Source organism: Cottoperca gobio, chromosome 11, assembly GCF_900634415.1.
Source record: "Cottoperca gobio chromosome 11, fCotGob3.1, whole genome shotgun sequence".
Classification (NCBI taxonomy): domain Eukaryota; kingdom Metazoa; phylum Chordata; class Actinopteri; order Perciformes; family Bovichtidae; genus Cottoperca; species Cottoperca gobio.
In genome coordinates, this window is record NC_041365.1 from 13951323 (window position 1) to 13975544 (window position 24222).

At 41.2% G+C, this 24222-nt stretch overlaps 1 protein-coding gene across 1 annotated transcript in view; it reads right to left on the minus strand.

Moving 5' to 3' along the window:
* Positions 1 to 3556: 3556 nt before the first annotated feature.
* grin2da (glutamate receptor, ionotropic, N-methyl D-aspartate 2D, a) overlaps positions 3557 to 24222 on the minus strand; it is a 124217-nt gene continuing 103551 nt past the window's right edge. Inside the window, exons 16-18 of the mRNA XM_029443000.1 lie at positions 18317 to 18378; positions 17168 to 17338; positions 3557 to 10257 (exon numbers count right to left, since the gene is read on the minus strand). Coding sequence (XP_029298860.1) covers positions 7093 to 10257; positions 17168 to 17338; positions 18317 to 18378 — 3398 coding nt within the window. The 3' untranslated portion in view covers positions 3557 to 7092. The remainder of the gene's footprint in view (positions 10258 to 17167; positions 17339 to 18316; positions 18379 to 24222) is intronic.

Below are 24222 nucleotides of genomic sequence, written 5' to 3' on the forward strand. Positions count from 1 at the left end.
GAGGAACCTTGTTCTGCCAACGTTTAAACTGTTCCACTAAAGAAACATGGCATCAGTTGTGAGACAGTGTTGTTTGCTTGAATCTGTTCGGTTAATGATGCATTGCCACCTGGTATGATATGGGCACTTAAAGATAGAGTGTGTAATGTATTTTAGAAATGTTTTAAAGAAAGAAATCTGGTATCTGTGGCTGTCGCAGGACTGTTATAAGTCGGCCTAAATGATAGGACGGCCGACAACTGCGAGCGCTCCGCCCGTGCACTCATTAGCTGTGTCTCAATTCAGGGGCTGCAGCCTTCGGAGGCTGCATTTGGAGACCGGTTAGGTCACAGTGGCTGTGATTGGTGTGCACCTGTTCCGGCTCTCCAATCCGAGGCGCACTGGAGAGACCGGTGGATACAAATGCCAGGCCAGCTCGACAGTCGGGGCTGCTGGTGTTGTCAGCCGCATGCCTCGTACTTGTGTGTGTGGATACTAGAGTATTGTGTATTTTGTTGGTTGAAATTCTGTGTTCTGTATCCTAGGTGTTGGAACTAGATTTACCTTTGGCGTCAATTGATTAGAAGTTTGCAGCGTTTTCTGTTAGGCACGTTAGGGTGCCCCGGCGCTGTTTTATGTGTTCTTTTGTTGTCAAGTTTTCACCAGTTTGTTTTGTTAGTTTGGCTTTTATGCCTTATTTTCTCTTATGTTAAGAGCCCTCCTTTTGTTCTTTGTGGTGTCGTTAAAAGCAATTGTTTGTCAAATTGTCCACCATATTTAATAAATCTATCTTATTTTGCCATCAACATCTGGTGTATGTTACTCCCTTTTCCCTCGCCGAGCCGGGGTCGTAACAGTAAGTATTGGGTTTCAACTCGCTCGAATAGCTAACGATACTAATGTTATAAAATCAGGACCTTATAACATAACATTTTCGCTAAAATGATAGGTTACTTGCATGGTTTTCTGACCGTTGAATATCACTTAAAAGTCCAGTGCAATCGTTCGGATTGATTATACATATTTTATTATTTATAATATGTGTACTTATTTTGCAACTTAATCTGCTTTTGTCAAAATCTGTATAGCTAAACTTGTTCTAACATTTTGTTTTGTTTTAGGGAGAAGGAGACGGAGGCAGGAGAGAGGAGAGCAGGGAGAGGATGGACAGACTCTTCTCTCTGCTGGAGAAACTTGTTGACAAATGTAAATTAATTGAAATAAATAATATATATAATGATGAATATATTGTGTATTTAATTTACATGAACTATAAATTAAAATTATATATAATTAATTTCAAGGTTCAAGAAGGATTTATTTTGTACATACATAATTTAGAAAAGGGATTATTTAATTTAGAAAACTACCTATCAATGAATGGAAATGAATGATCAAACAAAGAAAATGATTGAATGATCATTATAAACAGAAAAATATTATAAAACAATATAACATTTACAGTATATACAGATAGTTTGCTGCTGGACATGGATGTGCTGCCACAATATAGACCCTGGTGTCTCCTGATGGTATGCGCAGGTGATGAAGCATGTCTTCGATCAAGTTTGAAAAAAAAAGTATTATCTCTGGGAGAAAATGCTAAAGTAAGCCGTCATCTGCGCTTGATAACTTCTGACAGTTGCTAGGCGACAGGAGCGGCAAAAGGTAGGGGCGTGAACAGCTGGTGACGTACCAGGAAGTCCCCCGTAGACCGCACCATCTCATTTCGTAGACCGCTCGGTTCAGCCTTCGCGGTCTAAGGAGGACCCGGCCTCTAAAGCCCACGAAAGCTGCGTCCTCCGAAGGCTGCAGCCCCTGAATTAAGACACAGCTATTGTGCGTCCCCATAGGCTCCCATCAAGTGAGACAAGATGCCAGTGTGACAGCCACACTATCCATGTTTGTTGTATATGTTCATTATAATTATACTTTTGGGGGAGTGGCTTTGGAGGGAGGCCTCAAGGGACGTGCCATAAGTGTTGTCGACTTTCTCGCTAGATTTAGCAACTTATTCTTCACTTTGAACAGGAACATACATCTAAATGGGAAATACAGTATGTAAAATTGTAAACAAATGATTAGTGTGATTTTATTTCCCTGCTAGGCTGGTTTCATGCATCACATGCTGGTATTCAAACACTAAAACAGTTATCTTTTGCTTCCACTGAGCCGGATTAAGAAAGTGAGCCATGTCTCAAATATTAATAAGTAATAATAAGTAACAATCAAAACTGTGTTAATATGTACCATTTTTTACCCACTCACCCAACCAAAATAAAAGTCAGACATTTGTTTCAGTTCTTTATTAAAATCATCTTTATATTTCTGTCCTGCTTGCAGTACAGCACAATATTGTCATTATCTCCACAGATAGCAGAAGGCTGAAGCGTGTGTGTCTGTGTGTTCATGTGAATCTGACAATGTGTGCATATGTGTGGGTCTGTGTGTATATGTGTGTGTGAGGTACTGACAATAAAGTGTAGCACAACTAGCCATCATCCCGTACAGTCAATACAGCAGTATTAATACAAGGCCTTGAGACATTGTTCAGAGGTGTACAGGCAGAAACTGTGGATGTGTTTCCACTGCAGGCTAAAACTGGGCTTACCAGGGCTCAGGGCCGGTAAGTGCTTAATTTGTTAATAAACACAGTGTTGAAAATTGATTTACCTTCGACCATACTTACTTAAATTAATGTGTCATAAGCACATAAAAGTTGGCGAGGAGAGTTGATCTCCTATCTCAGGCAGTGTTTCCATGTTCTAACCAATGACGTGTGCAGGATCATTGTTGTTCATTTAGGAATAAAAGTGGCAAAAAGTTTGAAGATGTGATTATCAAAAGAAAGCCCTGGTTTGGCCATTTTTTGGCCTTAGTGGAAACAACACTAGCGAGCATATTTAGCCCTGCCCCTGACATGTGTCATATTAGCTTTACCAATTTGTAAAATTAAGAAAGAAACAGTGTGTTTGTTGTGTATAATTATTATTTTTTGTACTCTTTTGTTTTACAGCACAGCAGCTTGGCAGATACAACACACTATGTACGTATATCAAAGTCCTTATATATACCGTATAGGTTAATTGGCAGGGGTAGCTGTGCATGTTTTTGTATAGTAATACAGCTACTAAGAGATGCAAAAAAAGCCTGTGCTGCTCGCTACATTGTGTTTCAAAGAGGTCACCTTACTCTACTCTGCAGTAAAAACTCTAGGGTCCGATGTGAACCTGAAACAGGGTTGCGAATGTCACCCCTACATAAGTGAGAGTTGTGGTAAAAGCTGCTGTATCCATAAAAGGTTTAATTAGTTGTTAATCTGTAGCCCAAACCAAAAATAAAGGCCCCTCTGGGTAGACAAACACACGCCACCACTGCTACAGTGACACGGTCATAAGACACTCGCGCAGCCCTCCACGTTGTCACTTTGTTGAAATCTTAGCGTTAGCTACAGTAGATAGCTAATGGAGGCGAATGGTTGGTCTTAAGTGAGCAAAAACACAGTTACATACTGGTCTCTGTTTTCGCTAGGGGGTAGGGAGCTGGGCAAGAGGTTTGAGACAAGGAGAGACAGACAAACAGACAAAAAAGACATATTCATTGAGATAATACCGAAAATTTAGTAGACAAACTTATATAACATAGATCTTAGCGCCTTGAAATATACTATCATATATATTTAGATATGCCATTTTTTTTTGTTATGAAATAAATATAGCCACAGATACTTTTTTTTAAAACAGACCAGCTTTACAATTGCAGACACGCAACAACACAATGGATAGACATGAGAAAAAAGAGGCATGTGGAGAGAAGGAAAGATACAGTAGGTGGCTCATTTCTCTGAGGAAACTACCAAGCTTTGTGTTCACACCACTAGCAGCTACTGCTCTGCACCAATGAAAGTTATGCGTCATTATGAATCCAACTGCATTTCTTGTCAAAGCACACCTGTGCGTAGCATTTAAACAATAGGATTGGCCAGGCATCTATGCTTGCTCAAGGGACCGGTACCCTGATTTGTTCTGGTCCTATGCCCCTAGCAATGGGCTATCCTGAGCCTAAGTGCTCGAGGTCAATGCCTGACCTAAGCCAATCGTCTCTACCACAACCACCTACACAGGGTGAGCCTGCCAAAAATGCATTGGGTTTAATAATTACGCTACAATTACCTGTTTATGCTAGCTCACTAATGCTGTACTGTTTCAGCAACAGACACAGCAAGAGAAATGAGCCCAAATGGTTTGACTGCTGCCAACTTTTTAAAGGCAAAATCAAGCATTTTTTTAGGTTGCAGAGATTGTTTGTACTTGAGACAACAGACTTGAATTGCTTGCAGTGTGAATGCACAGAAACATGTCACACACAACGCTTTTCTTGCTTTCATAGACATTTGTATAAGCTGTTGATTGCTGATTGGAATAAGCAAAGCACTGAACTTCCTCCAACTTTGCTTAATACAGTCAATCTTTGCTAAAGAAAGTAAATCTATAATTTCCCTGTTGACAGTGAATATGAGGGAATATGTGTTCTTGAACACATAATATTTATATTATTATTGCAATGGACTTGGAATGAGAAACAATATCCCCAAATATCAAGATGATAAACAACAATTTTCTCTAACACTACCCACCACCACAAATTTATATATATGATAAATATATATATAGATTTTCTTTTTAAGTTTATGATAAAAACTTAAGTTCTCTTTTTGATTTCTTCAGGTGAAGTACATTATGGCTCAGATGCAGTTCCAGGCAAACAAGAGCTGTCCAAACTGTAAATGGAAAGATGGCTCAGGCGTTATGACCAACTGAAAAGCACAAATGCTGTTGTTGTCTCAGTGGTTCTTGCCTCTTCACTAAAACTCCACTGATGTCCTGATGCTAAATTCTAATGTTGGTGGATATATGTAGGTACTCTATCTAAGTGCTTGACATCGGAGTGTAACTGCTGGTGTCAGCTCGGTAATGGATTAAAGAGCTTTAGCTCTTGATTACACATTTACATGGCGAGAAATACTTTTTAAATCAACTAAATCGCAAAGGAGGTGATACTTAATCTTTCATACACCGTCACCCAAACTTCTTCAAAACCGTCTCACCTGCTAACTAGCATTCAACATAGGCACAGTCTCTTTGACATCAATACGGCACTTGCACTAGATCTAATTTGGCACAAATCAAAATGCTCCCTTTCGAATCACACTGTCTCCCACACTGTACGATAGCATAAGGTTAACCCCATACATGTTGACTAAAGTACATACCTTGATACTCATACCTTACACAAAACATATGGCAGGAGCAATTAGCATAAGGCTATAAGTATGTATTTCCCTGCAACAATCTTCCAACTTGTAACAAAACTGTGTAGCTACACCTAGCATGTTAGACACACTCCTCCTCAATCCTAGTTTGATTAGTTTGAGTTTTGCAAATGTTTGCTGTATTCTAGTCTTGGCCCTACTTGGAGGATTTGCAGAGGAAAACAAACAGCAGAAAATCTATTTAAACTTTAACCCATTGCAGATCTAATCCTTCATCACCAACTGCGGACTTACCCTGCAACGTTAGCATACTGTTGCTTACGTCAGGCTACATCAACAATGAACTGAAGTCAACTCTCAATTAGTCACGGACGCTAAACATCATAATTGCTAAAATTTCAATCTCCAAGTGTCTTAATTGTTATTGCAGCACACTTGATGGCGGCTGACTTTACATTCAGTCAAATACAGGGAGGGAAAAGACACTGCCTCCATTGTTGTAGTTAGGTAGTTGAGAAAAACGTTTCATGGTCAGCTTGAGTAGTATGGCACAGTGCTTACATTGTATTAGACTTAATACATGTATATATATAGAAAACAATTAATAACACCAACAACAACTACAACACAGACGTAAAATAAAAGTTTAAAAGTATAACATTATAACATGAACAGATGGTGAATAATGTATTGCTCAAGAAAGAGAATAGATGAATTGACTTGTTTAGAAGCACTTGTCCTTGCATCTGCATGTATGCAGACTGTTTGTGTTCACTTTTATGTGTGTGTGTGAGTGTGTATTTGCATGTGCGCAGATTTGAAAGATGATGAAAAACTCTGTGAGATAAAAGGAAACAACTAACATTGTACAGATTGATATCGAGCTCTACTTTAGTTTGGCACTCAGCTTTTCATTAAGCCAGTAGAATATCAGTCACAGTTGACTTACCCTGTTGTCAAGAATACAAACACAGAAAAGCACAGACACACAGAATAATCACATCAACGAGAGGAGCCAAGATTGGAGGACAGGAGAGGAGTTGACAAGAGAGATGAGAAGACAGACACTTGAATAAAGTGAAAAGGAAAGAAAGGTAAAGCAGAGAAAAGGAGAAAGAAAATAAGGGGTGATAAGATAGAAAAAAGGCAGAAAAGATAGGGTAGAATAAAAGTGAAGAGAACAGGAGAGGTTGTATGGATAACATAGAGAAGACAATAATCCTCCTCTCTCTCAAAACAAGAAGTTATCATATACAACAAAGGTGCCTCGGGAGGGTGTCACAGTTCTGCGGGGGTGTAAACAGTTTTTTAAGGAAAAAGAAAAGTAGGGGTAAGCGATTTGTTTAAGGGAAAAATATAAGAATACTGTTCTGTGTTAAAGGCTTCCGAGAGCAACAGGCATACAGTACTACAAAGTTCCTGAGCCCTCAGTAAGCATTAAGAATCATCTGAATACAAACTACTGCTCTGCGTCCACATCCAAAGCCCTTTACTGTCTATAGCAAAGGAGTCTCCTTCAGTTGTACCATTTTTAATGTCGGATTTGCTTTTAGTGTAATTGGTTAATAATCCAGTTCAGGATGCAAGTTGTTGCTGTGGTCTTTCACATACTGAGAGGTATGTAAGGAAACAAGATTTAGCACAAGATTGCTCCTGTTTTCCTTTGACCTACCCCATAGGGCTTGTTTGTTTGTGCAGAACTTTAGGAAAGGGCTCAGTGTGTATATTGTACTGACTTGGCTACACAGCAATGTTTGCTGCCGGGCAGATCCAGATCCAGATCACCTGCTTGGACTCAGCCTTGCAGGGCTCTCTTATGACTTTTGATACCTTGTTGAATATCAGACCTCGCTCTCCACGCTGGAGAAATGGGCTGAGCCCCTTCGCGAGCAAAGGCTCTTGGCTTTGAGGGGTAAGTGAGGAGACTGAGGAAACCTCTGGGGCTGGGGAACAGAGCGCAACCTCTGGTACTGTAGTTTAGCACTTGCCGAAGCCATGGAGGAGGGCTGGGAGGCCCCTGGGGTTGATGAGACCACAGAGGGAGAGGATACAGAAGAGGAAGAGGTAGGGAGAGGAACATGGATAGGGTGTGATGAGGACGGAGGAGCTGGAAGGGCAGGGAGTGGGGTTGGTAAGTTTGTTATGAGGCTCGGAGGTGGGGATGATTGTCGTCCTCGATCTCGCTCCCTATCTGTTCTCTGTGTTCGCTGCTGGATACTGAGGTTTGACTGGCTGCCAGATTTGGATGGATTCTGTGAGCGATCAGGTTTGGAGGCGGATGAGGAGTCATGTTTGGGCTTCAGGGGACCACCAAAACTTTGGTGGTAAAGCTCTTCTTCACTTCGCGAGGTTATACGGGCCCATTTGGAGGAATGTGAGTGCAGTTGATGTCGAGGGGAATGACAGGAAGAACAAGCTGCGTGCCCTCTTCCCTTGTCCTTTGACTTGCGTTTACTCTTCTTCTCATCCTGTATGTGGAGTTTGTCGACTGACCAGTATCGTCGAGGAGGTGGTGGCGTGAGCGGAGTAGGGGGCCAGTTTGATCCTGATCCCCACACTCTATCTACTCCTTCTCCTTCACCAACACCACCAACTCCACCTCCACTAGACCCCCATCCACTTTCTGCTGTCCCCCACCTCTCTCCTCGCTCCAAGAACAGGTCATCTCTACTGTTGATGCTGCTAGCTTTTTCCCTGGAGGGGTAAGTGCTGAAAAACCAACCTCCCCCACCAATTCCTCCTACAGCCCTGCCTTCATGATCCTCCCAGTACCTCTCAAACTTCCCAAACTCTCCCGAAGAAGCATCATCATCAGAATATATCCCAACTACCTTATCACGTTCCCGCTCCTCATCGGACATTGTCCTTCCTCCTCCACGCCTCTTTCCACGCTCAGCTTTCCTCTTTTCCAGCTCAGAATCTTCTTCCTCAGCTTCTACTTCAGACTCCCACTTGTGGAAAGATAACCCTTCCTTGGAATGTATTTCACCTCTTCCGTCCCGTCCCAGCAATGGTCTCCTCTCTCCTTCTATTCCTACAGCATCCCTGTCTGAACTCTTTCTCCGTTTAGAGGAGACAGGCAACAAGGGCAGAAAGGCAGATGGAATGGTGTCGGAGGATGGGTTGACCCCTCCCCAGAACTTGACAGATGTTGAAGGCTTACTGCTAGAGCTATGATAGTGCTTGCTGTTCCTTCTCCTGTTTTGTCTTTCTTTTCCTCTGCTGTCGTCCCCATCATCCCTCTCTTTCTCTTCTCTTTCCTTCCTCTCCTCTTCGCCTGGGATGTTCCATCCATAGCTTCGGATTGAACTTTCACTCTTTTTCCGAAAAGATTCTCGCCTCAGGGGTGGGTATGATGGGTAATCTGATGTCCCTGATTTGAGTTCCTCTCTTTTTTCAGCATCTCCTCCCTCCTGCTCTGGCCTCTTCCGCTCTCTCTTCCTCGTCTTATCGTCTTTCTTCCTTTTCTTTGCTTTGCGCCGCTTTCGCTCCCTTTCTCTCTCCCTGTCTTCCCTCTTCTTCTTCTTTCTGCCCTTCTTCCTCCTCTTCCTCTCACGCTCCCTCTCTTTGTGGAGTCTCTTTTCATCTCTTCCCACTCCTCCATCTCCCCGGATAGTTGTTCCTCCCCTCCCTCGCTCTTTGTCTCCCCATGATGCCCACCACTCCTGTAATTGGGCCAGCTGGCTGCCTGTTCTCTCTCTGCTGTCTCTGTCATAATCTCTCTGAAGGCGTGGCTTCCGGGGCGGGATTGGTGGAGGTGGCGGGCTGCATGGCAGCGAGCGTGATGACATCCGGCGTGAACGAATCTTCCTCCGCGTCCCCAGGAGGAGGCTGGACTCCTCTGTAAGCAGTTCTGAGTCACAATCATCATCAACGGTAAGATCCCGGTCGCCTGCTCGATACCGAAAACTTAACGAGGAGTTGTAGGAGCTGTCACTGGAGCAGGAAGAGGGAGAATTTGACCGAGAGAGTGAGACAGAGGAAGAAGAAGAGGAGGAGGTAGAGGAGGAGGAAGAGGATGAGGCACTGGAGCAAGAGGAGTAGAAACGGCCTGGGGAGGAGGGAGTGGTAGGAGTGTGTGTTGGGGAGGAGAGAGGGACAGGCAGAAGAGGAGGTGGAGGAGGACGTCGCCCTCTCCTTCCACCTCCATCGCTTGCTCCATACCTCCCACCTCCTCGCCTCCCTAGGGGGAGTATATTCTCATACAGGGGACCTCCTGAGCTTTTTCTGCTTGCCTGAGCTACGCTTCCTCGTCGCCAGAAAGGAGGCCTTCGTGGGGAAGATGGGATCAGTGGAGGTGGCTTGGGGATTAAGTGCCCTGGGCCTTGTTGAGGGCCTTTAGAAGGTAGCCGTGGCATCCCTGAGGCTTTGGGACCTCGAGGATTAGTTTTGGGAGTCTGCTGGGGACCCCCGGCCTGTTGGTCAGAGTTCGCTCCTAGCCCCTCTGGATCTATAGGACCATAGTAACGCTTATATTCATCTAGCCCTGTGTCACCTCCTCCCCCTGCTCCACCTGCAACTCCACCTTGCAGGTTCCAGTGTTGTCCAAGATTCAGCTGATACTGTGGGGCCTGAAGTTCAGTGATCCCTCCTGCTATTCCCCCAATACCCACTCCTGTACCACTGCCTCCGCTCATGACTTTTTCTGGCTTTGGCCTGTTCCAGCGATCGACCACAGCAAGTCTGCGGTCATGGCGAGGCAAGAAGCTGGAGCAGGGCATGGGGCCTTCCAGTAAGGGGCTGTTCGAGGGTCCCATGGCCATTGCTGAGTGTCCTGTAGTGGGCGGCGATCCGGGTAGCATGGTTGTATAGGTCGGCCCCTGTTGCTGGTGGTGCTTCTGTTGCTGTTGCTGCTGCACCATGGCAATGGCAGTCGTGTTATTAATTGTGGCTGTAACAAGGTGTTGTTGTGCTGCAGTAGGCATGGTGGTCATGGTGTGGTATTGGGGCAAAGAGCTACCTCCAGGTGCTGTCTCATCCTCAAACTGGCAGCAACTGTACATCCCCTGGGTGGAGAGATAAAAGGGAGATTGTAATTATACCAGCAGGCTGCCAAGTATGATAAGGAGGAACTGGGTATGTATGTGTGGGAAAGAGACACACAGAAATCAAGAGAATGACATTCCCAATTTTGAGTCTACACAAACCAGAAGAAAGCTATCTTCAAGCAGTTTTGTCAAAACATATCCAGATCTTGAGGTACACTCAAAAAATGATGATTAAATTATATTATAAATTATTATTATGTCTCTTTACACCCAAAAGGATTCCCGCAAAATTACATCAAACCCCACTGTTCAGAGTAAAAACTGTTTGTTTTTTTCTGACTCCCCTTACTGTAAAAGACGTAACAATAAAAATAAAATAACCTGGTTTAACGTAGTGATTATAATTTCCTATTTCATAGACACTAACAATAGTCAGTAGCTCTAAAACACAGGAAAATATTTGGAGTCATTCTGCATGTCTTGATAAAAAAAATAAACATCTGGATACTGTGCTGAAGAATGACTTGATGTTAAATAGCTATACATAACTGGCAGAAGGATCCAGTTAAACCAGTGATCGTTTGCAGCATTAAGAGAGGCTTTAAATTTTTCTTGAACGTATGTATTTTTATTTATTCTCTATCCACCCTATTTTCTTTTATCTTTATTCACTGCATTGCATAAACACTTAATGTGTAACTTTGTCGGCTCAACACATTTCACAAAAAAACGTCTCCAGTTTGAAAAGAACACCATAATCTATCTTTATTCTGTCTCTCAGCATTCTGGGAAATTGCTCTAGGTAGTTTCCCTCTACTTCTAGTTGTCTGTGTCACCACATCTCCTCTAAAGGCAGACACCGGGGAGTGCTGACCATTAAATATTAATGAGAGTTTGGAGAAACTTTAGACTGAGTTTACCAAGCTTCAATTTTCACACCATCAAACCAAACAAAGCTTTCAGCACACAAAGCATCACTCAGCTAGAACAGGACTGGATTTTATTCAAAAGCACTGTGAAAAGTAATTGTAGAGGGAGTATACAGCTTCTGGAGAGGAGTCAAAACATTTGAGGAGAGCAAAAGCAATACTGAATGTTAAGAAAATCACCTTTGCTTTCAGTTGACAGTTTACTTAACTGAAAATGTAATTGTTTATTTTCTTTGAACTTATCTAAAGTAGAATTTTCTCCCATTACAGAAGGTTAGAGATTTAAGTGGCAACAATAAGCCAGACTATTCCCCATAGTCTATTCTCTTCATTTCATAGCTTTCCTCTTGGTTGCGCTGCTTCCAGCCTCAGATCGAGATTTGGAGGGCTGGCCTTTATGTTAGAGCTTTTATCCAATCATATTTCAGCCATAATGTGTTGCCAGGGTCCAAGAAATCTGCCCTGAGGCCTTCAGAATCAACAGTGCGGGCGCCTGTAGCTTAAAGTGAACGGAAACAAAATTGTGGCGTTAACCAATCAGATTTCGAGTTGTGGACACCGGGGCCAGCTAGCAGGCGTACGATAACGTCAACACGTGCATGTCTTTTGATTGCATACGCACTATTGAGAGGCAGAGCTAGCAACCTTGAACAAGCTAATTTGTGTAGATTTCTACAAACTGTTTTTTTCAACCCACAATGGCTGAAGGAGGAGAAGAGATCGATTTAGTCGCAGATATAATTACAACGCCATTTTCAAGACGAACTATTCAAGAAAAGCTAGACATCGTGAGAAGAGAACGGCCAACCCCGATGCTAGTGGGCCTATCACAGCCGGGAAAACGGTTTGTCCGCCACTTTCAAATCACTAAGTACGAGCGGTACCCCCGGCTCACAGCCTCCGAGAGGCACTGCACATTGTACTGCTAGGAATGCTTGCTATTTACAACTAAATGTTTCGGAAATATTAATATAACTCTGTTGTTAGGGTGATGCAACGCCCGGTTATACTGCGTTTCTGTCTAAATGTATAGCTTCTAGAGCCATGGCGTCATAATGATGGTATTAAGAGGTGGAATAATTCAGGTAGGACTGTGTAGCACATCATGGAAGGCCTAGGTGTGAAATGCACGGTCTGCCACTGCAATAAGCAGACCTGATTCCAGTTACTGAAGCTTTAGGATGGGCTGCATCTTTCTTCTCTGGTGTTTGTGAAGAGATACACATTTCTAAAAGACTAATTTGTGTGAAAAATGTTCTAGAAGTTATAAATGTATGTATGTGTAATTAAACTTATTTTAAAATACCTTAAATCTTAAAATATACCGTACTTGAATGATGTTTACTTTTTTAATTAGTACAGCTTACTCCACAAGCAAAGTCGATTTTTGATCCAAAAATGCAATGAAAGGGAAATTTTTGTTATGAAGGGAAAATATTCATATGGAAAGCAACCCTCTGAGCAGAATGAACCGCTTTTTATCTGATGTCAAGATTAATCTTCTAATCTATATACAATTAAACAATATATTTCCTGACTAGGACTAGGAAACAGAACCTTATTTTCACGTGTCTTGGTGCTGTAATTTGTTGCCACTTGAGTTTAAATAAGATCGTTTTCACTTGCTTTTAATAAGCTGCTCCAAACGTGCATGGTGAAAACCAGTCTGTCTTTTTTCCATCTCGGCAGCAATACACAACAATGTTTGATATGAATAAAACATAAAAAGAGTCACGGCGTAAATGACTTGCTCCTTTTGAAATTTAAACCCCAGGCAGAATCATTAAATTATACAATCATGTCAGATGAGCAATGCTACCTCTGCTGTGCCCACTTCCTTTTTCTCCCTTACCTTTGTATATTTACACCTCACTTAAGATAGATGAGACTCAATTAGCAGTCCTGTGGAGAGCCATGTAAATCACAAAGACTCTATTATTCTTCATATGCGAAGATGATTCATAATATCCATCGATATCTGTAACATCTTAATGACAAAATGTGTGGGGCCTCTTGTAAATCTCTGTTCCCCACCGGGACACAGATCTGATGGAGAGACTGTAATAATGGCCCTTCCGGACACATGAATCAGCAGTCCCAGCAGCAGAAGTGATATCACAGTATCCAGAGTATGGGGCGCAGCACACTGTGAAATTGAAACTTGGGCAAGTCACTGATTGGGTTAAAGCAGGCGACAGAGGCCAGCTGCAAAGGCATTAAAGCAAGCACAGCACATAGATTGGGAGATAGAAGCTAACTAGGGATTGCCCTTTACGTGGAATTTCTGTTTTTATTCTTAGAATGAGGAATGCTACAGATAAGAGCAGAGTTTGCTCATGCGAGAAAATATGACAGTATGCTCTGAATGTATGAAGAGAGGTGGAATTGCACTCCTAAGGGTCTGTAGTGACGCCCGCCAGGGAATATCTGTATATGAGAGACTGCAGAGGACATAATGTATTTTCACCCACATGGTCAATATAATTTATCAATAAAACAGTGTGTGTTCAGTAAATTACACTTCAACCATCAGTACATACACAAGACCCAGAGGTCTTCAACAGGACTCACAAATTCAGGCAGGGGTTTGAGCACATTTTTACTTGCATACTGCAGGTTTAGCTAGGCTTCGAGGCTAAATAAAAAAATACTATTAAACATTAAACGTTATAGCCCAACTGATACTGGATATTAAAGGCTGATACTGATATCGATAGCCTATTTGTTTAACATAAACACATAACATAAACAAACAATATTGGATCTGAAACCCTTCGATTTTATTTATTTTTCAACATGTATACATCTGAAAAATCAAATATATCTGTTTCCTGATTTGTGTAACTTGGCTGCTCGAACAACACCATTTTCTATTTGGATTAATAAGGAACTAACTATCTATGGAAAATAAAAACTAAATTGAAGGATATGTCAAAGAAAACTTTCTCACTTTGTTAGCTAGTCTCTGTAGTTTTGCACTTTCAGGATTAAACCACTTGGCGAAGATATTGTTTGTGAACTACATTTTGTCTCACATCAGGTAAAGTGGCGAGTCAGGTTTAATTTGTTAAGCACTCGGTTGCTGGTTTATCATTACTAAAACGATATATAAAGGCTACCACTGACCACTTACTGATGAACTAGTCTAACTCTTTATATGTGTATAATTTTGTGCATGTTTTCAAGTTCAACTATAGGCTTGGTTTGTGCTGAAATATTGTGTTGTCTGTTTAACTCTGGCTTCAGGGGAGTGTGACTGATTGTTGTTTTACTGTTATATTAATGTTCTAAATGTCGTATATGGAACTTTTATTGAAATTCAATTGAACATCTAAAGAGTTAGAAGTACCAGAACATGCTTTAAGATCTTAGCTGGTACTATAGGGCAGTGATTTTCAACCACTGTGCTGCGGCACACTAGTGTGCCGTGAGAAATCGTCAGGTGTGCCGTGGGAAATGATCCAACTTTTTCAAATCTGGTTGAAACTTTTTTTTTAATCAATTAATTTAATTTACCGGAGCTCCGACAGCACCCCCCCCCCTCGCACCGGAGCTCCGACAGCATACATATACACATATATATTCCACCAATGGAACCCCGCGCCCCTGAAATTCAAGTTTTTTGTTTTTTTCTTGCCTTGCGCATTCCCTCCTCCCGCACACACCTACATAGCGACGGAAAGGAGAGGAGTGAACTACGCACCAGCACCCCCTGTCCCGTCCCGCCTTGAGATTTTGACTTGGTCTTTGGTGTGCCTTGGCCACAGAAAGGTTGAAAACCACTGCTATAGGGAATAGTTCCAACTGCTGTTTTTTTTACATCCAATAGCAAAAATTCCAGTTTTTGCTGCTTAAAATTAAAGTTTTGATTTAGAGTTCATCATATGTTGGAAGCATATAAAAAGTAAGAGCTGTGCTATTATTGCCTCTCCCTCCTTCTTATAGTGCAATTAGAAGACTCTTCCGCTCTGCATAAATTAGCCATTTCTCTGCTTTGTCAGGCAAGAGGAGGTAATGAATCGCAATCTTTTGTTGTCATTCCAACCAGTAGTCCTTACACCCAAAGCATTCTATCTCAATGTCTTCTGACCAACAAGAATATCTCCCCAGTAGTGTATGAACCCTGTTTTCCACTTCAACAGTCTCCCCTCCAGCACGCCTCCGTCCTCCCTCCTCCTTTCTGTCTCTGTCTTTTATTTCCCTCCTACTGGGATCTTCCCAGCACATGCTATACTCCACTACCTCTGCCATCCAAACCCACTGCTGTCTCCTTGGCTGGCTCTCTTCTCTTCTTATCTCAGAGTTTTCCTCCCCTACCTTCCCACTTCTCCTCACTTTCCGTCCCAAATCACAACATTCAAGTATTTTCCATCCCTATCTTACCTCCTCCTCTTACCTTGTTCCCTTATTTCCAGTCAATTCATCCCAGCTTCCCTCATTACCTTCTCATTCTTTCCTCTAAACCCTCCGTCCCTTCCACCTCAACCCCTGAAAGTCTTTCTCAGCACCTGTACTAGATATTTTTCAGGACCAAAGAAAATAGTTGTGCGACAGCAAAGTGATCACTCTGCAATAGACCCTTGGCATGATACCAAGGATACACCTTGTACCCTTCTGAGTGCCAGAAACAAGTACCAGTATTGAGTGGTATTTACTTTTTAGCAATCCAGATCTTGTCTATATCTGAAAACTGTTCATTAAGCTTACTTGATCGATATCTAACATTTTCTAAATTAAGTGGACTTCATAGCTACAATCAATCTATCTCACACAGGAAATAGGAGATCCTAAACGCTTCTAGACATTTCAGTATATCATAGCATCTGCACCTGAATAAATCACTTACCAATGCTTCCCAAACACTGCGTTGTGAATCTGCAGTTCACTGATTTGTTGAACCCTCTCAGATTAAGGGTGTGCATACCACTCAGATCAATAAGCTGCTGTAGTGGTTCGTTGAAGTGAAATTTTAAAACCTTGAATGTCTCAGAGACTTCCTTTAGTTCTCTCACAACCTGACATAACTTTTGAATTGTTTTGAATAAAAAAAATATATGTGTACCTTTTGTGGCACACAACTTCAGAAGGTGGCAATCTAGACAATGATTATACAAAAGCATCCATTTTTCCAAGTGATGTATGTTCTCATTTGAAATCTTGCTGGGATCCACCCAAATGAGAAATGGCTACTCAAATATGGCATACATATATATGTGGGTACTCATGGGTTAGAAATATTGTTTGGCCTCTTTCTTGGACATAATACTGAGTCACATCTCACATAACAGACAGCTTGGTTTCCCTGTTTGAGAGTTATTCAGGCTTATTTATTTGGCTCCATTGTTTTATGACTGCCATAAGGTTCTTACATTTGGTATCAGTGTATGTTGTTCTGTAGATGACACCCAATTCTACTTCACTGGTTGGTAAGCTTGTTGATTGCATATCAGAAAATTGTTTATGGATGCATACATTTCCTACATATTAATAATAAAATGTATAGCACGTAATTATACGTGTGGTTATTGGGGAAGGACCAACATTTAGAACCTTATTCAAATGTCTCGTTTTTATTAGCTTTCTCTCTAAATGAGCTTTTCTAATTGGAAATGTTTCAAGTTTTGATTTTATCATGTTAATTTCATATTGTTCTAATCAAATTGTATTGTGTTACATGGTATTATACATGCATGAAACCTCTTGTGGTTGCTTGGATGATTAAATCTAGAAATTCCTGTCCTTTGATGTGTTTTTCAATTGCGAGCCAAGGTCATTTAGCAGACGCTCTTATCCAGAGCGACTTACGGTGAACTAACTACAGGGACAGTCCACCTGGAGCAACTTGGGGTTAAGTACCTTGCTCAGGGGCACAATGGTGGCAGCCCTGGTATTGAACTCACAACCATCTAGTGCAGTATTTGGAAGCCGTACCACGAGACCACGAGGCCACCGCTAGGTGTTGTTGAGGAGTATGAGGGTTCTTTGCTGCTTTTTCTTACCCTGCTGAGAGCCAGGAGAAAGTCCATTCCGCTAGATCGTTTCACACAGTGCCTTAGTTTCCAGTACACCATATGCTCCCAGGCAAATACCAAGAGGCTGAGGCCCATGGCCACCAACAGCATGTAGAAGACCCCTGCCATGTTGTCAATGTCCAGCTTACTGCTCATTACCTGGAGGGGAGAAGGGACAGGTGGGGATGGAAGGAGAGGAATGGGAAATGTTATAGAAGGTAAGAACAGAGACAAGAGATGAGTAAAAGAGAAAATATATGAGAAAGGAGGGGCAGAGATGAGACAGAAGAGTATATTTATCACTAACAAGGGCCAATTTGTCTCCCAGACAGCAGATAAAAAGTTCATTACAACCAGCGGTAAAATACAGAATCCTTTGCTGTCACTAGATGTCAAAACACTCATGTGTGATATTTTTAGAGCCACTGCGCTCAGAACACTGATGCAAAGACCAAAACATGTCAGTCACCACAAAATATCTGGTTCGCATCAAGCAAAATCTTTTCAGGCTGCACTTGTGAATCAATAATTATTATTGATTTGCATAACACCAAATAACTTCATATACACGTAAAACTGAGTGTTGGTCCTCCTCTACGAGACCTGTAGTGCAGTATTGTTTGGAATGCGATTCTTATCTTATTTAACAAAAACATGTCTCAAACCTGACAGGTTACTTTTGATTACATGCAACCTCTGCTTACAAGCTCTGCAGAGAATCAAAAAATCATTTTTTATTGTGACACATTTAAGCATTTATCATACAGTATTTCCACTCTTTTTCATTAAGTAGCTTTATTTTCAGTATCAGTATCAAATTCATCAGTGAGGTTTAAGTTGTCAGACAAGCTGGATAACATTCACTTTTTTTCCAAAAATACCACACAACTAGGGTAACTATAAACTGCGAAAGTAGATTTAAACATTTTTTATTTACCGAAACATTCTAAAGACAGCACCATGGATAGCGTGTGTGACACCAGGTTAGTTGGACAACTATTCCACTGAATACCTTACTGACTAGCTGACCATGATTAAGGTTTCGTCTACATTTAGTTTATTTTGAAAATATTGCAGAGGCTGACTGTGTGCCAGGTTGGTGGAAAAATAGCAGAGAAAAGGTACAAGACGACATACCTCGATCTTATCATTGTGGCAGATACCCGACAGCCAGAGACGCTCCAACATATCAATCTCATCTGCAAGAGAAAAGATAGAGGGAGAACAAGTAGGTCAAAAATAGGAGCAGCTGAAACAAAATGAAATTAAAGCTGCAAGCAGTGATGAACGTCTGGGGTACCGGCGGGACGCTGGTTGCCGCTGCAGTGCATTGCTGTGACCGTTGGAGAGCGGGCAAATGTGTGAACATTATGTATTGTATGGAGTGTGATGTGCTGTGTCCACTATATGGTGCAAGAAAACGGGCGCTTAAAAAAAAAAGTATTGCTCTATATCATGTGTAGACCACACAATGTCATTTTCAGGTAAATCGGATGATGTTTGTCACATAAGGCTGACTTCCTGTTGCCAGCAGGTGGTGCTGTGACTATGAGTCAATATTGGCACGTAGATGTCTTCAGGCTCTTATCAAGCATAAGACATTTAGAGCAGATTGGAGAATGTATGCTAAAGTTACACCACCTCTTTTACGGCAAATTGGTCAAAATAGCCGAGACGCCATAGCAAGGACATTCGGTGTCATGATTTTGATGACTTTTCATCGTTAAGGTCTTTAGATGGTACTGACCAAATTTTAAGCCAATTGGATTAAATCTCTAGGAGGATTTTGTTAAAGTACAGTGCCCTCAAATAAACGCCGTAGAATTAAAAATGTCCGACTCCCTTTTGGGTTTACGATTTAAAATAAAAATAACAATAATAATAATTCATACAATTTCAAAAGGGTCCTTCGACTCCTGACGTTGTCAGTGCTTGAACCCTAATAAGAAGATAAGAAATAGGAAAGAGGTTTAAGTCTCATAGGAAAGAGAGTCCAAGATGAGGGTGGAAGAGTGAGCAAGAGAAAAGAAAGATTAGTAATTAGGGAAGGGAAAAGACAGTGGGGGAGACAGAGTTAAAACTGTACAGCACTATAGGAGAAAATAAAAGAGAAACATTTTTTAAAGGGGGATTACTACCCCTTTGTTATGAGAGCTAGGTGTTTGATCCCCGAGGGAGAAGACAGAAGCAAGAGAGGGGAAGTTGAAGACGAGAAGAAGGAGAAGGCACAAAAGAGGGACAGATGATGAAATGCATAATGTGGGAGAGAAATGAGAGGGGAGAAGGACACTTTGTTTGTATGATACTAAAACGAGAGGAAAGTAAGACTGATTGGAGATATAACAATAGGATGAGATGGAAGGGAAATGGTGTTCCCCTTTGTGACCTGTATACTTAGTAACAAACTAAGTGCAGGGCATCAGTTACTAATTAGTTAATAAAGTACACAGAAAGGTGCATCTGCTTGCTTTGATGCAGATGTTACAAATACAATTTTTTGAAAAGTATTAGTGGAATATCTAAATGTAGAACACCATTGAGAGGCTAAAGTAATGGTATTAAGAGAAAGAATAAGAGGCCATTTGCAGTGAAAGTCATTAGATTGAAAACAGAAATTACAGGAAATGACTGGAACTGGAAAAAAGCGACTGGAAATGAGAGAAGCCCTTTGAAGCGGGTTGTGAAATAGCATGGCATTCTAGGCGGGCACACTGAGGGCAGAGTGTCGCGACAGTGCATGGGAGATGAAAGGGGGAACGTACACAGACATAACACTTCCTGCTCAAACTGTCAGAATCACGCGCGCACACATGTGATATACACTCTTGAGCTGCAGCGGTTTGGGACTCTCAGCGCTGGCCATCAATGCATTAATCAAAAAGAATGAAGCAGTAGGAAAGAAAAGCAGGCTCACATTTACAGAGATGTGCCCTGACCCGGTGGCAGAGGACTTTTACAACTCGTACACAAACACACACTCTGTGACTGTGACTGTCACTTTGAAGATGTCTCAGTCAAAGGAAGATCCAATTCCCAATGCTCACAGTTACAATAATTATCGACCTCTGGGTTAATTACCACCGTCTGGAAAACCCTCTGTAAAGCCCCGCAGAACGGATTAGACCGTAAAAACTCGGCCATGTTGACTGAAACGTCAAACAAAACACAAATCTCCCTCCAACATGAATCACTGTGTGCCACATTTCACTTCCTCAACAGTCATATGTGGGAATTCAATAGTTCTTTGACAGCTGAATTAAACTGCCTGCTCTCACCTCGCTCCCCACACAGATCCGGACAATGGGCGCTAATACGCATGTTCATTCTGTGTGCGACTCACTCCCATAATCTGATTCATAGAGTTTCAATGAGTGCTCGACTGATTTCTCTCTCCCTGTCTGGCTCTCCGCCTTTCTCCCTTTATCTCTCTGTAAATATGTTAATAATGGCAGTCGGCGGCACATTAAACTGCTATTTGGGAGAAATCTTCCCCACAAAGAACTGACAGACAGGCAGAATCTCATCTGTACTCTCTCTCACCTGCTCCAAGGAGGAAAATGTCACGGAGTAAAGAGGGGGCATCGTCTGCACAAATGAAAAAAGCAGACGTGCAAACACTGAGGGGGAAAAACCAGAGTTTATAATTAAGTTCATGTTTCATTCTGTTGATTTTTGACAGTTTAGCAGTGATCTCAGAACAATTCAGTTTCATTAAGTTCTATACTAACCTAGAGATTGTTCCAGTCTTCCTGTAATAGCTTTACATTGGTCTGCAATGAGGATTTAAGCCCCCCCCCCCCCCCCCCCCCCCTCACACACACAATCTTCAGTCCTCTCAGAGGCATTATAAATAACAACTCTGTTATCTAATCTGTGCAGAAAAAGCTTTAAGGGAAATGGTAGAGAGGTTATATATATATATATATATATATATATATATATATATATATATATATATATATATATATATATATATACAGTCTCACCTGGACAAGCTCCACAAGGAGGCAAATGGGAGTCATCCAAACCAGGTGCCAAAATACTTCAACTGGCTGCTTCCAGTGCAAAGGAGCAATTGTTGTACTATGACTAAGCTTCGTACCCCATCCCTTAAGTGGAACACACACAATAGTGTTTCAGAGAAATGTGTCGTTTTCATGACACTTTAATTCACAAGCTTAAATTGGACCCGTCTTAACCAGAACATAAAACAGCACTGGTCATTGTCTCAAAATATTAAATCTACCTTGCCGTCTCCAACAAAGGCAACGGTAGTGTAACATTATTGTACCACTGCAAACATCTCTTACTAAGAAGGTCAGTGTGGATGGTTGGGCTTAGAAAAGCATGTGACTGTAAAACCAAAGTCTGCTGTTCACATCTGCTCTTTACCAACAATCTACATTGGCTTCTTTTCAACCATGACCACGATCTTTACCCAACATGAACTAGAAGAAGTTTCAATTTAGGAACACGTATGAGCCATTTTATGACCAATCATCTGAATTATCTTGGAAGCCACTGAAAAACAACCTACGTTGAAGGCTTGTTGCATTGTTGACCATAGAAGAAGATTGGAACCTGAATTGACAAAACCAGCTTCTTGGCCTTCAGGCTCAGCACACTCCTCACTAAACCAGTTTGGTACAATGTCCATGTTATGACCCCAAGTTCATGTGTAACATAAAACCAGATGAAGAATATGATGAATTAGATTGTTCAAGTTCTGTTGTGTTGCCAATTAAATTAAACTTTAGACCAAATTAACTGCTTTTTACAAAAGAAAGATTACTCAGATACAAAGAAAGAGAGAAGGAAAGACAAGGGCAGCTTAGGGAGTTAAGGTACAAAACAATAACTCAAAATAATTAACTGATGAATTAATTCTACACAAAACCACTACCATTCTGATATTAACATTTACAAGAGAGCTTTGGGCTAGTTCTGCACAAACCCTGACACAAATAGCTCACAAGAATGATAACTGTTGATGCTGCTCAATCTCTAGCCTCTAGCCTGTCAATCTCTTTTACCCACACTGTGAATCAGAACCCACTCGCACTACTTCACCACGTGATTATGCTAAAAGAACGACATCATCAGCGAAAAAGCAAAAATACATGATAAATAAATGGACTCTCACTCGCAAGAAGGGTGTCATTTTGTAATATCACTTTCAAATATTTAGCACGAAGCAAGATACACAATCTTCAAATATTAGTAATGATTGGATGCAAGCTTTTATTACTGGACAATGTTTTCTGTATATGGAAATGGTAGCTTGCTTGTTAAACAAAGAAAATGCTTTGATCTGCTCCTACGTCAAATTTCAAAGTTGTTCAATTTCCTATTTCATTAAATTTGTTTACCTGTCATATTTAGATTGGATTGCATTTCATCCTCAGTGAAACTCTGAACAGCAGAAATATTCAATATATAATAACTGTAGATAAAGCAAAAATGAACTTTGCAGGGAGATAAATATTGGACGGGACAGAAAACACAGCAAATCATTTGAAGTTATTTTATCAGCTTTTCTTTGAGTGACAGAAGTAAATTGTACGAGATGCAGTTGTGTCACCGCACCGTTCCTTCTGTCTCTAAAATAAATTGTTTTGGTGAAAACTGAAAGTAGTTTTTGTCAGCCGCCCTGTAAAAGCACAAATAATGATTGGGCAACCAGCCTGAGAGATGGTACAAGTTTACAGGGTGGGACAGTTGGGAGCAGTGATGTGTACGTGTGTGTAAGCTGATGAAGCTCAATTAATCACAAGGGAGATGGATCCCTAAAAATATTAATCTTTTCAAGGGTGCTTCTGCAAGGTACTTTGAGTTATGGGGGTTATCAACGAGCAAGTGCTAGAATATTTTATCAAGCTGCCAAAACAATTTCAACTTTAACAACCATCTCTTTTATTCTACCCTCCCAACAAAAACACACTGCGAGGGGACTGAAGTCGATCAGACAGACTAAACATTGACGACTTGTTGAAATCATTTTTACTGAGGGCAACATTTATATAGGTATAGGTTAATGTTTCAGATCTTGTGTGCGATAATATACAACAGATTTGGAGTCAGAGTATAATAAAGGAAATAAAAATTACGCCAAGAGTCTTTTAAAGGGAAATGTCTTCAATTTCAAGCGTTTGTTTATGCGTTCATTTGTTTTAAGATGTTGTTACTAAATGACCTGTTGATTTTGTTTGACTGTGGAACCAAAAACATAAAAACTAAATTGCAAATGTGTAGCTCAATTTTCAGTCTATAAATTAAAATCAACATCCGGGTCCTTGAAGACCCTGAAGCCATGTGAACAAAAAATAATACAATGAAAATAAATTTCCCAAAAGTGCACTATGCTGCTACAGTATGTTCCATCCTCAGTGCAAAAAGCTGTTCACATTCGCATTTTCTTTTTATCATTCTTTTGTGTGCTAGGTGTCTTTATTGGCTTTGCTCAGTCAGCATGAATCAATATGAGTGACACAAAGGAGAAGTGGAGCGGAGGCGAACTTTGGATACACGCTGCTTTGGGATTTGAGTCCAGGTGCCTCATCACTAGTTGTAACAATACATATTCCTTGTACCTTTACAGCGTCACTTTGAAGATGGTTTATTTCTTGGAAGCCTGTTGGAGCCAAATGGGACTTGACACACAGCCTCCTCATCTTCAAAAGATTTACTTAATCAAAAGTACTGCTGTGCATGTGCTCGAGTCTTTTCTTTATGTTTTAGCTAATGAGGGGTTAGCAGCGCTCCACAAAGAGAGTGCAACAGTAACTACAGCTGGCAACTAAAGGAAACCACTGGTTTATTACATAATACTATCAAATATTGAATAAAAAGCTGTTTTTCCAAATGATCTCTGAACAAATAAAGCATGGTCAATAATGAAGGCCAGCAAGAAAGGGTGATGGAGGAATTATCTGTATTGTAATAGATCACATGGTAAATTCAGCATAATGTATATTTCCACAGCACTATCCACCAGAACAAGAACAGAGGCACATCATACTCACACTGTGCTGCTCTGGAATACT